At 33.9% G+C, this 16,444-nt stretch overlaps 1 protein-coding gene across 5 annotated transcripts in view; it reads right to left on the reverse strand.

The window, feature by feature from the left end:
- Positions 1-16,444, reverse strand: part of LOC111414307 (Rho GTPase activating protein at 100F) — a 53,310-nt gene that overhangs the window by 16,910 nt on the left and 19,956 nt on the right. For 3 of the 5 annotated variants that reach the window (XM_023045615.2, XM_023045614.2, XM_023045618.2), the window contains 13 exons: positions 5,802-5,915; positions 5,664-5,747; positions 4,899-5,156; positions 3,857-4,833; positions 3,669-3,794; positions 2,670-2,773; positions 2,068-2,246; positions 1,884-2,013; positions 1,516-1,662; positions 1,232-1,447; positions 795-1,180; positions 322-735; positions 41-266 (listed from right to left, as the gene is read on the reverse strand). In XM_023045615.2, the coding sequence (XP_022901383.2) occupies positions 41-266; positions 322-735; positions 795-1,180; positions 1,232-1,447; positions 1,516-1,662; positions 1,884-2,013; positions 2,068-2,246; positions 2,670-2,773; positions 3,669-3,794; positions 3,857-4,833; positions 4,899-5,156; positions 5,664-5,747; positions 5,802-5,915 (3,361 nt within the window). Of the gene's footprint in view, positions 1-40; positions 267-321; positions 736-794; positions 1,181-1,231; positions 1,448-1,515; positions 1,663-1,883; positions 2,014-2,067; positions 2,247-2,669; positions 2,774-3,668; positions 3,795-3,856; positions 4,834-4,898; positions 5,157-5,663; positions 5,748-5,801; positions 5,916-13,948; positions 14,046-16,444 lie in introns of those variants that run through there. The other 2 variants (XM_023045617.2, XM_023045616.2) reach the window with 2 other exon arrangements.

The raw sequence follows: 16,444 nt of genomic DNA on the forward strand, positions 1-16,444 counted from the left end.
ATGAATACGTACGTTATCCGGTCGGTAAACGAAACAGTACCTGAGTGATGCTTTGGAACTGGCCAAATCTGAAGCAAATACTTGAGAACGCTTATCGGTTGTGTATAATCCAAATCACTCTTCAAACCCGACGTGATAGCATCCATCGCAGAATGTAACATTAAAGGAGGAGCTAAAGCAGTTGCCAAATTTTGAGCCGACATCTTATTACGATCTGATGCTGATACAACCAAAGCCAAATGGTCCATAAGAAAAATTAATGTCGCCTTTAAATTAAGAAAAATTTATTAAAAAGTTATTGATTAAAAATTATTTACATACTCTATTTATTCTTGGTAAACAATCCAAAATTGAAAACATTAATTTAGCGTTTCCTTCTGGATCATCTGGCAAACAAACTCCTAAAGCATCCACCATCATTTGATACAAACACTTTGTAAAAAGTGGTTCTGGAAGTTCTCTTAAATAATCCTTTAAAACTCCCGTTATAACATTAATATCCGGAACATTATCCGGAGTTAAATCAACCGATCTACTATTTCTTTCGAATGCTTCTCGAAGTATTCTCTTTTTCGTTGCTGATCCGCATAATCGATACAAACCAATTATATCCAAGCCTCGCCTTTCAACTTCTTCAACACATCTTCTTACTATAATAGGAATTTGTTGACCTGCAGAAACTAATCCGGTTGGAACTCCTCCAGGAACACCACCGGTTTTATTTTCACGACTAACCTTTAAATCAAAAAAAAAATGTTGATTGATCAACATATATTTAATGTTTTAATATTTACCACAGATTCTAAATCAACTCCAAATAACGGTGTAGTTCTTGATAATGTTAAATTGGATAGACCTCGTCTTTTGTACAAACTCTGTGAGTCAGTGTGTCGAAGTCTCAAATATAAAGTTCCCCTAGGTTCGATTTTCAATGCTAACTGATGCAAAGGACCCGATTTCAATAAAGAAGGTAAATGTACGGATCCTTTATAACATAACTTGTGCCTATACTGAGGATCCCACGAGTATATCAACAAATCCAATTCGCGGTTATTTACTAGGTCAAGTTCGAAACTTTCATCCCAATCAAAAATTAAATCCCCAGTACGAACCACTGTTCGTGCTTTATGGACTCGATCGCATTCAAGAACACAATATAAATCGCGAAGACCAGTAGAACCTATATAAAAATAAAAATGTTTGAAGAAAACTTTAAAAATAATGAACTAACCTGGTATTGTTGGAGCTCCACCACTTGGCGTAACAGGAGTTGTAGCTGTTGAAGTCCCAGTTGAAGCTCTTAATCCTCGACCAGCGAGAAGATGAACCCATAACATACCACTAACTGGTTCTTCAAGCACCGAAGATGTTAATTGTCCACCTGGTCCTAAAGTTAAACTTGATAACCCACCTCCACCAGTTTTATCAACTTTGTATTTGAGGAACTCTAAAAAAAAACATTTTTATGATGAATTTGAAAAAATTAATAATAAAAATATTAAAATAATCTCCAACCAGCAGGATTTATATCCAATTGTCTTTGACCTCTCGGCAAAGTTCCACTTGGTGTTGGAACTGGACTTGGAGCGCCAGTCCGAACGGAATCTAATTCCAAAAGTTGCCGCATTCTTCTCATTGATGGCGATCTCGATGAAGCCAAAGCTAAATAAGATAAAATATTAATTGGAAAAGTTAGATAAAAGTATGAATTAATTTGGATAACAGTTGGATTGATAACAGTTGATTTTTTATGGTATGAAATGGAAATGACCACAGTGCACTTTGCAAAGTCCAAAAGAATATAAGAAAAGAGACAACAGCAAAAAGCAATTATAACAATTATAATAAATTTAGAATATAATAAATTCTTTATTGGTGTCTACCTGATGTCGACCCAGTGATATGTTGAGATGATAAAGACCTCGCAGGAACCTGTTGATGAGTCCTTGTAAAATGTCTATCCAAAGTAGATGTCGCCCCAGTTCTATACGAACTATAATATCCACCATCACTCTAAAAAAATCACAAATATTTGTTTCTGAAAACCATTTTTCTTTCCTCACTTACATCTTTAAGTGCAGCATGAATATTTTCTGCGCTATAAGTAAATCTTGCCGCTCTCTGTTGATTAAGAACGTCCCTAGAGGCCCTGATTTGTTCGTAAATAGCGGAAGTTGAAGGTGTTCGGCTCAGCCATTGTCTGTATTCATCTGAAGTGAAGATAGTAGGTGACGAAGGTACCCGTCCTTCGGATTATATGAAAGAAACGAAGACGCAAAAGTCGATGCAAAAAACAGAAAAAAAAAAAAGAACCAGAACAAAACGAAGAAGAATGAAACGAATGGAAATGAAAAACAAAAGTTATTTTAATAAAAGCTAAAGCTAAAGCCCCTAAGAGGAAAAGCGCAAGCCGTAATCAACTCCAAAAACCGATTAAATTGGAAACTGGCTAAAGCTAGTGCCGGTTATGTGAAAATGTGTTTATGGCTGTGTTATTTATAATAAATATTTTTTACAACAGTGTGGTGGTGGTGGTGATGGAGGCGTTTTTGTATTATTTTTTCTTTTTTAGTGTAAATGGTTTTGATCTTTTTTTTTGGTATTATCTTTTCTTTTGGGTGTACTTATCGGTTTAGAGAGGAAATGCAGGAAACGTCACGCGAAGATACCTCTTTGCCTTATCGAAGGCATCTCAGGTGCCGATAAATTCCCATCTGCATCATCTTGCAGAAGACCCATTGTTCTATCACCAAAACGTTTCGTCATACCAAGTCTGAAAAAAATTAGAGAATAATTATTTTAACCTTCTACTTCGTGATTTTCTAAAATACACTCGTTATCCGTCAATGAAAGTGTTTTACTTCTTTCCTAGTTTCTTTTCAAGTTTCCGTGAGTTTTTAAAGTATTTCTTAAAGAAGTTTTTCTCGACAAGAGTAAAATATTTCTAGAAAGTAGTTTTTCATTCTGGTATAAGTTCGATTTTTGCTATTAGATTTCGGGTGCATTCATATGTTCATATTAACTAGTAGTATTAGCAAAATTTAAAAATATATCGTGAAATTGGTACAACGCTTAAAGATGTCAACTTATAAAGTTGAAATTGCTGTATCATTGAACACGATGTAACTGTGTTGAAGAAAGTGATCCCACAGAATTCTTGTATCATATAGTCCTTATTAGAAAACTCAAATAATCAGATAAAAGTTTACTTATATTCAAAGAACCAGAACACAACATCAAAAAGGCGTTTGCAAATAGTCTGCAAAAATTTCTAGAATTGCCATTTGATATGAATGGGGAGCCAAGATTTTTTTCCACATTGGTCGCAGACATAACTGATTGCTTGTAGCAAAAAGGAATGCAATAGTAAGTGTATATCGAAACTTAATAAGACTATGTAGAAGTAGAAAACTAGTAGCAAAAACCGGTTCGATTCGTTGACGGTCTACCCTTGTGCGATTCAATTATCATAAAGTAAACTAACCTAATGTCAATTGTAATAGAAAATATTAACAATTTCATTATTTAACAATTCAACCTATGCATTTAAATCAGTAGTAAAGTCTTGCAAATAACGTTTCTAAGATCGTTCATTTACTATACGGTTGTAACAAAAATTGTTCAAATCTACGTCCATGTATATAAGTTTTTTATAAACATCAACTTACCTTGAAGTGCCTCTTGTATCCCTTGGCAAAGAATTAAATTTGGTGCTTAAATCAGTCGATGTCATCGAGTTATTCCTACCTAATGTTGGTATGGTACTATGTGGAACAGGTGCCGCTGTTTGATTTCTATCGCCAAAAAAAAATAAAAACATAAACCTTAACACCTCAAAGAAAAACCTGTTTATTACCTATAATAGTAATAACTACTTGATCTAGGTCCAACAGTCGCTTCAGTATCGCTAGAATAATCCAAACTGCTTCTATTTCGTCTTGTTAACGTCGAAGGAGCACCATATTTCGATTGAGACATTTGACTGGATATCGCCGAAGATGGATCCACAACGTATCTTTGGTTATATCTACTAAGTGTAGAACCAGATTTTAAACTGGATCTTAACAGGCTATGACGTCCGGCTTGGGTGATGCTCGTATAATCACCGGAGTATTCAGTGTGCGGAAGGTGTTGATCCGAACCGGATCTCGGCATAATCCTCCTAGACCCGGTACCGGAATGTTGGATGTAATAATGTGAGGAAGGACTTTGTTGCGAGGATATTCTGGAAGGAAGCGGTTGCCCACCGGCAGACATTCGACGATTTGGTGGCAAACCAAATGAATGCACTTTTTCTGCAAGACTTTCCAAAGTGTTTGGGTAATTTTTTTCGTACGGTTGAAAATGTTGGATATTCGATTTCGGTTGCTCAGTAATAACTGGAGGTGGAGGTTGGTAACCCCAGGTGTTACTCGAATCAGGCGGTCTGGAGTTGTAGTATAAATCGAGTCCGTTTGAGGTATCTTGCGATGAAGAACCACCTCGACTTGAATCCATCGTTGATGATGGCCCAAGACCTAATCCCAAACCAAGTCTCGACCTGGATTCACTCATTTCACGACCATCCCCAGTGTGTCTTTGCCGCATTGAATCTTTTCCATGATCAACTTCATCAGCTTCATCATCGCGAAGATCTCGTTTTATTACAACAACAGGTGGAGGTTTATGTTCCGCTCTTGGTTGGACACTCGGCGATCCTTGACCACCTTTACCACCTTTACGTTGCCGAGTAGCCAAAACAAGTCTTCTTGGAATCGACATTATTATTACCACGTCATCTAAACTCATTCGAGTTACATCTACGAGATTTACAGCTAAAATTTCATCTCCAACCTAAATAAAAATAAATTAAAATAATTTAAATAAATTGAAAGAATAAAAGTTAAATTTAGGCTTACTTTAAGACATCCACTGTTATAAACTGCTGATTCTAAAGCAATTCTGGATATAAAAACACCATCACTTCGATCGATTCCATTTCCTTCTCTTATGTATAATCCGAGAGTTTGTCCTGGTCTTTTAACAATCTCAACAAATTGTACAGTGTGTTTTGCATCTTGCATCGCAGTGAATCTTTTTGCCGCATCTGTTGCCGATCTTCCTAAATGCCTCGAATCCAAAATCCTTACTATCATCTCACCACGTCTTTCCACGTGCTATAAATAATTTTAAAAAAAATTTGTCTGTAAAATCTGTAACACTAATTAAAATAGTTCAATAGAATCGTATTCGATAGAATAGTTTTTGTTCGCTTTGCGTTGAAACCATTAATTAGTACCTTAATAAAGGAAAAGATAGAGAGAAAGGGGGAAACTGGCTGGTAACTAAAATTTCCAACTAATGCCGTTATAGCACTGTTCGTGGTGGTTGTTTTTCCGGTAAAGTTAGAGGGGAAACGGTATCCCGGTAATTGAACGGACGCTCAACGGAGGGTATTAATAACTATACGTCTTTTCCAGTGTCTTCGCCAACTTTTCCGGTCAAGTGATAAAGTTTTCTTACCAAATAAACCGAAAAAGCTAAGTCTTGTATACGAAACAAGATTCGCGTAATATCTCCGGCGCATCCACCACTTTTTAATAACGGTTTTATTTCGTTAAAATGAAATTAATTAGTGATGATAGTAATTTTATAGTAATTGAGTGGTAATAATAATAATTTACCTCCAAGGCGGCCGCCGTGGACGCATCATGATCGTTTTCTACAGTCTCTATCTGCTTAAAAATTTCCGAGCTAATTCCAGACACCTTTAAAAAAAATATTTTAAAAATATGCTCAAAAATGTAATAAATATTTTTTACCTTACGAAAATCGCCTTGTATAACCATTGGCGGTGGATGATTATTTCTTGTTTGTTGTCCAGCCGGAACTCGCATCGGCGAAGCTGTGAGATCCAAAGCTTCTCTTCCATTATCCTGAAACGAAATAGACGAAACGTTAATTGTTTATTTATTTACCACAATAATCGAATTCAGTTTCGCGTAAAGTGATAACTACTCTGCCAACGTTGAGTTTTCATTAGGGAACTTTTCAATTTAATCCCCAACATCCTTAACGAAAAACGACAAATGAACGTTTTTGCACCCTTCACCATGTCATTAAAACTTTTTAATTAAGTTTTACTGTTTTACGTTAACAATTTAAAACCATAAAATTTATATGATAAGTTAAAACGGGAACATTATTCAAAGTGTCTAATATTAAACAAACAAAAACGTTTTGAAAAATCTCTTATAGTTTTTAAGAAATATGTTTGTGTTCAACGAATAATTTAAAAATCTGCATAAAATTTATTCCGTTGAATGTGAAATGGAACTTCTGGTTCTCCTTTTCTTGTTTCATGTCTACGTTTTACGTGATTATGAATCAAACAATTTATCAAGATCAATTTTTAATTTATATAATGATGTTTTAGTATTTACATGGAGAGTAAAATTATAATAAATATAACTTGAAATATATAAATATAACTTGAAACTTGCAACGTCGAACCAATCGCAAACCCTAAAATGCAACCCAAATCTTCTTCCAGTTGTTTTCGATCTATTGGTCTATTGAATGCTGAATCGTAGCCGAAGTGTGTCTTGTGATGTGAATTTTCAGCTATTCTTTTATCTTTTGGATGGTCTTCCCAGTGTTCGAACCTGCTGGTTTGTCTCTCATACTATACGTTGTAATGTACTTTCATTCATTCTCTTCTTCTTTATCTCCTCATCTAACCACATCTAGTAAACCACATTGCTCTATGATATCTACATTTCTTATGCGGTCAACTATAGTCTTACCCATGATAGTTTTCAACCTTTTCATTTCGGCAACTCTTAGTATATTCTTGGTTTTGCTCCTATCTTCACGTGTCTCTATTCCGTGTGTCATAACGGGCCTTAAGCAAGTTTTATAAATTCTTATCTTGCTGTGCATTCGCAACAGATATAAAACGGTTTGTTACATTGTATTGACTATTTTTAGCTGTTTGATAACAAATAATGCGTCTGATGTTAACTGTACATTGTTCTGCAGAGAAAGGTTCCTCTATAGTTTTCCGGGTAGGTCTTTTGTCCCTTTTTGAAAATAAATATTGTGTTTAAGTGCCAACATTTTGGTAGTTAACCATCAAATTTCTATTGAGTTCTTCTCGCTCGTTAAGTATATTTTTTAATTTCCTCCGCTCTTCTTCCAGCTCTTCTTCACTGATTATTATTTTCTCCGTTGTTTCATATTTTTATTCTTTTTTGATTCTTCAGTACTATATAGTTAGGTATTGGAAATAGCTCTCATATCTTTCTGGCGAGATGCTTTTTGGGTCATGTAACTGAATAATTTACTCCACTGATCTCTTTTAATAGCTTATATTCTTGAGTTACCTTATTCCTAGTCTCCACATATGCAGTACGTTGGTCTTCTGTTGGTGGGCTTTTGTAAGTTAGATAGCTTTTCCTTTTTATGCCTGCTAGTTCTCTTACTTTTTCATAGAACGACGGTTTGTGGGCTTATGTTTGTTCTTTTATTGCCAGAAACATTCTACTTCATATTTGTCTGTTATATTAGTATTCTGCAAATTATGTGTTAACCTGCTCTTGTACAGTTTGCGTGTAGCTACTTATCACAAGTTATCACTTACAGTGATTCCATGTTGTGTTTTTCTTTATATATTATTTAGTTAAATAAATAAATAAAATAAACATGAATATTTTGTCAATATAAACATAAGAACTTTATTTACGTTCTATGAAAAGAACGTTCTAAAAATGTTAATGAGATTATTGTGGTGATCCGATACCTTCAGTCAAAGTGTTTCCTGCTAAAACGATGAATTTGATATATCGGATTATTATTCAAAACTTAAACGATTGATGAACAAATTACAATCTAAATTTATGCAGAATTTCGTACCTGAGCTAGATCTAAATTATGCTAAATCGATGGTTGTACTAGCGGCGACACTCGTGCAAACAATCCATACGAGGAATACATATTAGGTTCGTCTAAATACGCAAAGTTCATTCATGCAGAATATCAAACAACTTTTGCAAATTTAAACCATGATTGATGAACTAAAAAATCACAATAAAAATAACTTTGGATACAGTTTTTATTTCCATTATTTGTTTACAAATTTGTCTCACTTGAAAAATGTTGAGTAAACAGAAGTGTCAAAAGTTACAAATTTAGAGTCGAATGTCATATTGTTGATCAAATGGAATGAACAATATCATTACACTGAGACCCAGCAAGAGAAAATATAAAATCGTAAATCGCAGACCATCAAAAATCTGTCACTTGGCTGTTAGATGCAATAATAGAGATTATGTTGATATATTAAAAACATTAGGGTACGTGTAATAACACTATAATTGCTGCAGCTAGGGCATATGCAGAAACATTTCTAAATCGTTTGCATTCTAATGCAAAAACTGGAGTACTAAACCCATATGTACTCAGACAGATATCCTAAATACGCATAACCTACATGAATGAAAAGATAAAAACCCCATTTAAATGCAAAAGGACACACTAAAGACAATAGTAAATAAACATTTGAGATGAATTATTAAACAACAATGTCGTGGACTCGCACATTCTACATGGCCGATTTATTTCGAACTTGTATCTTCAATTTTTAAGTGACAATTTACCATTTCCATTATTCAGTGATGTTTCATGTAGTAATCTGATTAAAGTGTTGGTTCCAACATGAGAGAGCACCAGCATATTATAATTATTGACGAGAAATAAATTTCCCAGAAAAATGGATTGAACCAACCATAAACCAATTGCGAATCTTGAAGATGTCTTAACTGGTATTCACGCTGCCAGATTGACGAAAATATGTTACAGAGTGTGTGTATCTCTAATAAATCGGCCAAATGTTTGTCTAGAAGTAGAAAGTAACGTGTTTGAAACCGGTTTATAATAAAAAAGTAATTGTTTCATGTTATAATGATTCATTTGGTAAAAATGAATAATAAAGGTAAATTTTTTTAAACCACACTGAGTCGTCATAATTTTTTAGTTGATTTAATAAAAAATAGTACCAAAACAAGACGACGTTACCATTGCATAAGAATCATTGCATCATTGCAAAACCTAATAAAAAGAAAACTTTTAAAAATTTGTAATACAATTATCCTGTACTGACAAATAGATAAATGAAATTTAAATTGGTGATAAATTTAAATTAATATTTTAAATAATAGAGACTAATATAATGTTAATTGGAGATCTCAATAATAAACAAAGGCATTGGGGATGACTGTGTAGCGTTATCCTGATGTGATTTCCGACATGATTAAAATCCCGACATGATATCCGACGTGACATCCGACGTGGTATCTAACATGACGCCTATACGATATGATGAACAAAAATTAAGATTATTTGACGTGACATTATTGGACATTAAGATATGGAGAGTGGCGATCCAAACAATCTACATTTCAAGATGTTAATCTATGTATTGTTATTGTTGGCAAATCAAATCAAATTTAAATCTTATTAGATTCATGTTATCAGAATCAACAAAGTTACAAGAAATTCCTCATTACATGACTTGGCTTTTGTGAGACTATTTGTGAGGTATCTAGAACTAATCGCCAATTTAACTTGCTGGATTTATACAACGTGACACCCAAGGTTATTAAGTATCATTAAGAAGAGCTGGGATGTCGGAATAAAACAAATACTTTATTTTCTTAATAAAAAATCGCAAAGTTCTTGCTTTCGGAAAATGATATTTTAACAGAGATGACCAACAATTTTTTTCGTTTAATACCTTATCTGCTTTTTTAGATCACGCATTAAATCACTCAATTCTAGTAAAATTAAGTTCTGAGAAACTGATAACTGTTCGAAATTCAAACAATGTTCTCAGTTGTTGAAATAAATCCCTAAACTTAATTTCGAAGTTTCATCAGGTGGAACTGAACTGGATATAACTAGGATAGGATTTCGCCGAATTTCCTTGTCGATGCGCTTCATGTTAACCAGACAAAAATAGCTGTTAGTTGTGTGGCGTGTAGGTGGTCAGCAACTACAGCAACCACAGCAACTACAGCAACTCTAAAAGCGAGAAACTTACTTTAACTTTTGTAGGTTAACGTTGTTTAATGACTCTGTTTAAATTTTCAAAACATGTAAGTTGATTTTGTAGTAAAATCTAATCAATAAATATAAAAAATATTATATCCTGCTTCCCCTCATATCTACTCACAAGTATGACTTATTAACTTCGTAGATATTTTTTAATTTTTTCATTTTTATACCATACTAGATTAATTTAGAGTCCGGGGATTGAAGTAATTAATCTTATTAATTAAGTCTGAGCAAAGTTACGGTTGACGAGTCTCACCCATCATCTCGTAACGCTAGATGTTACACGCCTAAATTCCAGAAATAAATTCTTTTCATAACAGCAATAATAAAAGTTCCAATATAAATGAGAAATCCGACGATGAAGAATTTGAATAATGAATTCTATATTTCATTAGAAAATGATAGTGAAATAACACCGATACGGCGATATAAAATAATATCGTGAAATACCTTGAATGAATCCTCTATAACTTTACATGAACACTTTGCTGATAAGAAAGCGATTGGACAAAAAATATTTTTAGCCTGATTCCAACAAAATTTTCTACACCGCATTCGTTGTCATTAAACTGGAGTTCAAAGACATTACAAAATCACCCTTTAGTAAATTTGATATCCTCCTATACAATTTAAGCATACACATATTGACATGGTAAGGCCTCTTACATCGTCACTTTGTTGCACTTTCGTACTTACGGTAATCGATCGCTTTGCAAGATGGCCAGAAGTTTATCCACTTAAAGATAGTACAGCCGTTAACAGAGTGGTTGAACTCTTACCTAATATATAACCGTGGAAGATAATACTTATCACACCTTAATAAGTAAAACACAACGGAACAATAAGTAATATTGATCATCGTAATATTGAATAATTAAATTAATTTCGTGGTAAGGAAGTGGTTTGTGCAACCCTCCTTTACGAGAAACTCAACAGCAATAAAGATAACCTGCGTACTCGCTGTGTCTATGTTTCGCCTAATGTTAATGTTGCTTTAACTACAATTACTACCGAATAAAAGGGCAGAGTTGGTCGTTACCGTAACGAGTTCTTAACTTGTGGTGACTTTAACTTGAACAAAATAGCTTGCAATGCCGATTATGTGCACCCTTTTAGTCTGGGAGTTCAATTAATCTAATTGTTATAAAAAAAACCTACGAGAATTCGATAGATTTGGTGCGTTTCATAACGTTGATATTAATCTCTGTAATACACTCGCAATATATCCCTGAATTAAAAGTTCCTAAAAGATCCTAATTTTCACATTTTCATATTTTTCTCGATATTTATGCATCTGAGAGAAAAAGTAAAGAAGAGCAATATTGTTAAGAATAAAATTTGCTACAACTTTCGTATTAAAAGTTTTTTTGTAATATGTTTTGAATCTAATTCGCAACCATCAATATTACGTAAAACCACAAAATCATCTAATTTTCACATTTTCATATTTTTTTTGATATTTATGCTTCTGAGAGCAAAAGTGAAAAAGAGCAATATCGTTAAGAATAAAATTTGCTACAACTTTCGTACTAAAAGTTTTTTTATAATATGTTCTGAATCCAGTTCGCAACCATCAATAAAATATATAATCACGTAATCATCAAATTTTTACATTGTCATATTTTTCTCGATATTTATGCAAAAGTAAAAAAGAGCAATATTGTTAAGACTAAAATTTACTACAACTTTTATACTAACAGTTTTTTTCTAATATTAAAAACATAGCCGGTATAGCTGCAAGTGTGAAGATTTCGTAGTTTGTGAAAAGATCATGCTCTAAAGGCCTTTAAAGTCCAGCTAACGCAGAAATTGAAGCCAGCTAACCATGAACAACGCCATGCCTTCATTAACTTGGTGTTAGTAATATAACATAAAACACCTTTTACAAGAAAACCATTCTGAATGACGAGAACGGCTCGTTTAATGCTTTATGGCTTAACAAACAAACTTGCCGTTTAGGCGGAAATGTAAAGGCTTTAGTTAAGACAGTTAATAACGCTTCTAAAAACACGTACAGCGAACTAGAACACAATTCTAGTGTGGACAATAACGATCCATCGCAAAATCATTATTAGTAAGTAAAATGAAATTATTAGCATCCAAATGGATATACTATTAGAAGTTCCAAATGAAGAATTCATAAATCAGTTCAGAATTTGTGAACAACAATTCTTTTTTCTTGATGATGTTTCAGATTTAACAATAAATTAATGGTGTTAAGAGACACTTTTGTTCCATTTCGATTACTGAAAGCTTTAAAAATTCATGAAGCTTGCTTCAGGTGCCCATAGTCATCATTTTGATCAACACCATATGAAGTTAAATGTAAAAAGAGAACAAACAAACATGTTTTAATATTATTTGTTGACTTGGTTTTATTTGAGTAGATTTTAAGATTTTTGAATATAAATATTTTATAATTTATACAAACCATCGTTAATTTCATTCACGCTCTTCAACTCAATGGGTTTGTGGAATGGGTCTTTTTCGCGCAAACTCGTGCCGTTTTAATTGACTTTTGCAATGGCACCTGCATGAATGAAGCACGCGAACGTAAAACGACGTTTTTTTCCACCCTTACACACTTATGCGCCACAAGCGACCGATCGGCCTCCAAGATAAAAAAAAAGTACCGGAATGACCCCTGCATGAATAATTTCCCTCGACGTTGACCGTAAAGTACCTATATCAATGTAGACTCAGTTCTTAAAGATTTAAGTTTAAATTAAAAAGAAAGAATTGTTGAGAGGAATGATGATTTTATTATAAGTTTTTAGTTAAAAAGGGATTCTTTAGTGAAGTGGTTTAAAAGAGATTCTTCAGTTAGTGGTTTTGTTGGACGAAACAATGTAATAAGAGTTTTTTTTGTGTGTGGCTTTTTTTCTTTACTCGGTTGGCTTTTATGTCCGGAAAAATATTTAAAAGTTAATTCAAGAGAGAAATATGCTCAGGGGATGCTTGAGAGGAACCTTTTTTTATTCGTCCCGGTTGTGGATCGTCGAAGATCCATTAGGTCGACGAAATATTCATTAAATATTCACCGATATCGATTTATTAAAGCGCTCAAAGGGTCGAGTCTTCCAAAAAATAATTTAAAAAAATTGATTAAAACGTAAATAAGTAAATTTTGAAATTTTATACAAAAATGATGTAGAAAAATCATTATGTAATTAATTCATAATTATTATTAATGTAATCAAATTTATTTATGAGTGTATAAAAGCTAAAAAAAGCTTCATTAAAAATCTATTTGAATCAAATCAATACTTTCATTATTTTACCATTCTTTTTTTCTAAAAGGACATAAAAACCGACCTATATATATGTATTGAATTTAGGACACCAACGTATTTAATGTGTCACCAACAAATGATATTTACCGCAAATTATAACAACCACTAATTTACGGTACTTACTCCATGAATGCGTAATGGGGAAATGCCATTACCTCATGCATTATGAAGTAACTTTCACTGAAATTAGTGATGTTTAATCCGAAATAGGGTCAATTCCATCAATCTTCCCGTTTCAATCAAATTTAATAGTCATAGTTTTTAATTTAATGAGATATTAAGTGATTCAAATTTTCTAAACTCAAAATAATGAATTATAAAGACGATAATTTTGAAAATGTTCGATTTTGTTAATTAAATTTAAAAAAATTTAATACTTTACTACTTAGAACATCATCAGGCGCCAAAATCGAAACCTGACAAACTCACCACCACCACCCCCCGTCAGAAAAACCCAACACACCAAACCAAAAAAGCGAAGCTCTCCCTTTTTGAACTTATTTTTAATTAAAAACCACTGGCACAAAACTCAAAATAAAAACACTAATTCTCGATGTTTTTACCTTTTTGCTGAAGAAACAACCGCGGCCATTTTTGTCACACATGAACCGAAAAAACGATGATGAGAAGCACCACCGTCGGTCTCTTAGAGATGGTGCTTTGACACCGCAAGGCGCAACTTACACGACCGGCCGCGATATTGATCGTTGGCGCGCCGACCCGGTGACGTCACCTCGTAGTGGACGACGACGCTCGGCGGCGTCGGCGTCGTCGACCGCCGTTCGTAAACGCGATTGGACGACGCCGTTCGGCGCGAACTTCGGATCCTCGATTCATCACTGATTTCTAGGTCCCCTCTCGCGTCCGAATACGCGTCGCACATGCGATCTAAAAACGAGGGGCCGGTTTACTACACTGCCAAGGCCTACACTACACTAGCTGCTGGAGTTCGATCGTAAAGTATACCGTAAAATGAGAGGGGTTTTGGGGGGTGGTAAAGGGCGGAAGGTGGTCGACATTGGGAATAAAAAGAAGAGAAGGATGGATGAAAAGATGTTTTCTGTATGGTTTTAGTAAAAGGGTGAAAAAAATTTGATTTTATCACGACTTAAACATTCAGAACGAAGCTTTTGCAATATGAAATTCTATATTGGAAAATTTTTCGTAAAATAAATCTTGATAAAAAGTATATGATGATCATAACAGCATCATTTTTGAGTGAGAAAAGAAATCATTTCACAATGTTAATGAAATTTTGGCGACCAATAAGTATTTTTGCACCCATGAAAATTTTAGTTGTCTACTAATTCAGGTGATGACCATACCACGATCGTATGTTAGCTCAAAAAGCTTGGAAAGATAAAAAGGAGTATGTTAAACTCAATTCAAAATCCATAACCAACAATTATATAAACAGTTTTGAGATAATTTTAACCACGTTTATAGTTGATGGACTAAAGATATACCTAAACAAGACGCATATCGAATAAAATAACCTTCATGCAACAATCGAGATGAAAAGACCGCGTAAATGATGACTAATAAGGTTGCTAAAGGCTTCAAATCGTGAACTATTTTCAAAATAATAATAATTCACTTTATTGCCCAACAAAGATCAATTACAGGACAATATTACAAGAAATAACCCATGCTATAAAACAAATATAATACACATAATCACTCCTACACTATTATTGTTAGTTAGTTTACACATCCTCTGCACCGGAGAGTTGGCTACAACATTGGATCTGCAATTCCTCAGATAAAACTCATTGGTACTGTTCACAATCCAATTCAGCTTGCACTAACTTCTGCAAAAACTTGATACACTGATCACATCTTCTCACGTCTAGTGCAGAAAAGTTGTGACGTTGTAGCAGGAATACGTAATCCCTTCCACGATCCGGGTATGATCCGTCCAAGCGTAGAGACAAATATTTGAGAAATTTCCTCTGAATTCTTTCCAATATAAGTCTTTAACACACATATTGTGACGACCAAATTACAGAGCCATATTCCAATTTGGACAATACAAAGCTCAAAAACAGGGACTTTTACACACCGATGTTATAAAAGGCACGCGAGGAGCGCAAAACGAAACCAAGCATCCTCGCTGCAGAAGATGCAATATTTTCAATGTGTGATACAAAAGACAATTTTTCATCGGTCAAAAGTAACTCCCAAATCATTGATTGTAGATAGTTTCTCAAGAAGAACACCTTCTATATAATAAGTGGGATCAACATTTTGCTAAATATATAATAATAATCTTTATCGACAACCCACATCAGCAAAAAAGTCAGCATTCAATTAAATTTAATGTCTTATCCTTCAAAATTTGCATTTTATTTCAAGCCATTCTAGATGTCCTAGGTCATACTAGTTTATCCTACGTATGTTAGGATTAACTAGTTCAGCGTAAGATAAATTACTATATCAATTATTTCAATTAAAACTAGAACTAATAGTAGCACTATCATTAGAACTAACACTAGACCTAGAACTAGAAACTTTCGGGTTAAACCGTGCGTCTTTTGAAAAAGTGTTTGATGTTTCGGATGCCATGTTGCAACCTTCTTCAAAAACGAAGAAGAACTTAGAACTTGTTATTGAACAACTTCGAAGAACTTCGAACGAGTTTCTGAAGAAGGTAGCAACATGGCATCCAAAACGTCAAACACTTAGTGCTTAGGGCTTAGGGCTTAGTGCTAGTCTAGTGTTAGTTCTAGTGATAGTGCTACTATTAGTTCCAGGGCACTGCTTGGCTATTATTATGTTTTAATGATCTGTATGGCTTTGTGCATTAAGTGATCTTCCTTGTGCTCTTTGGCCCTCACTTTTTCCCTCTACAACAAAGTTTTTTATCTATCTAGTTTGCCTCGCTAAGTGTCCAAAGCAGCTAAACTATGATCTATGAATCAGCTTCATCAACCTATCTTTTATATTCAATTCATTCAATATTGAAACGATTATTGTCCATGACACTCTGAGACTCATCTGAAAAGCGTACGATGTGTACGTCGCAGCATCTTGGTATTTCTAGTAATAGCTATAGGTAT

The sequence above is a fragment of the Onthophagus taurus genome, chromosome 1, assembly GCF_036711975.1.
Source record: "Onthophagus taurus isolate NC chromosome 1, IU_Otau_3.0, whole genome shotgun sequence".
Classification (NCBI taxonomy): domain Eukaryota; kingdom Metazoa; phylum Arthropoda; class Insecta; order Coleoptera; family Scarabaeidae; genus Onthophagus; species Onthophagus taurus.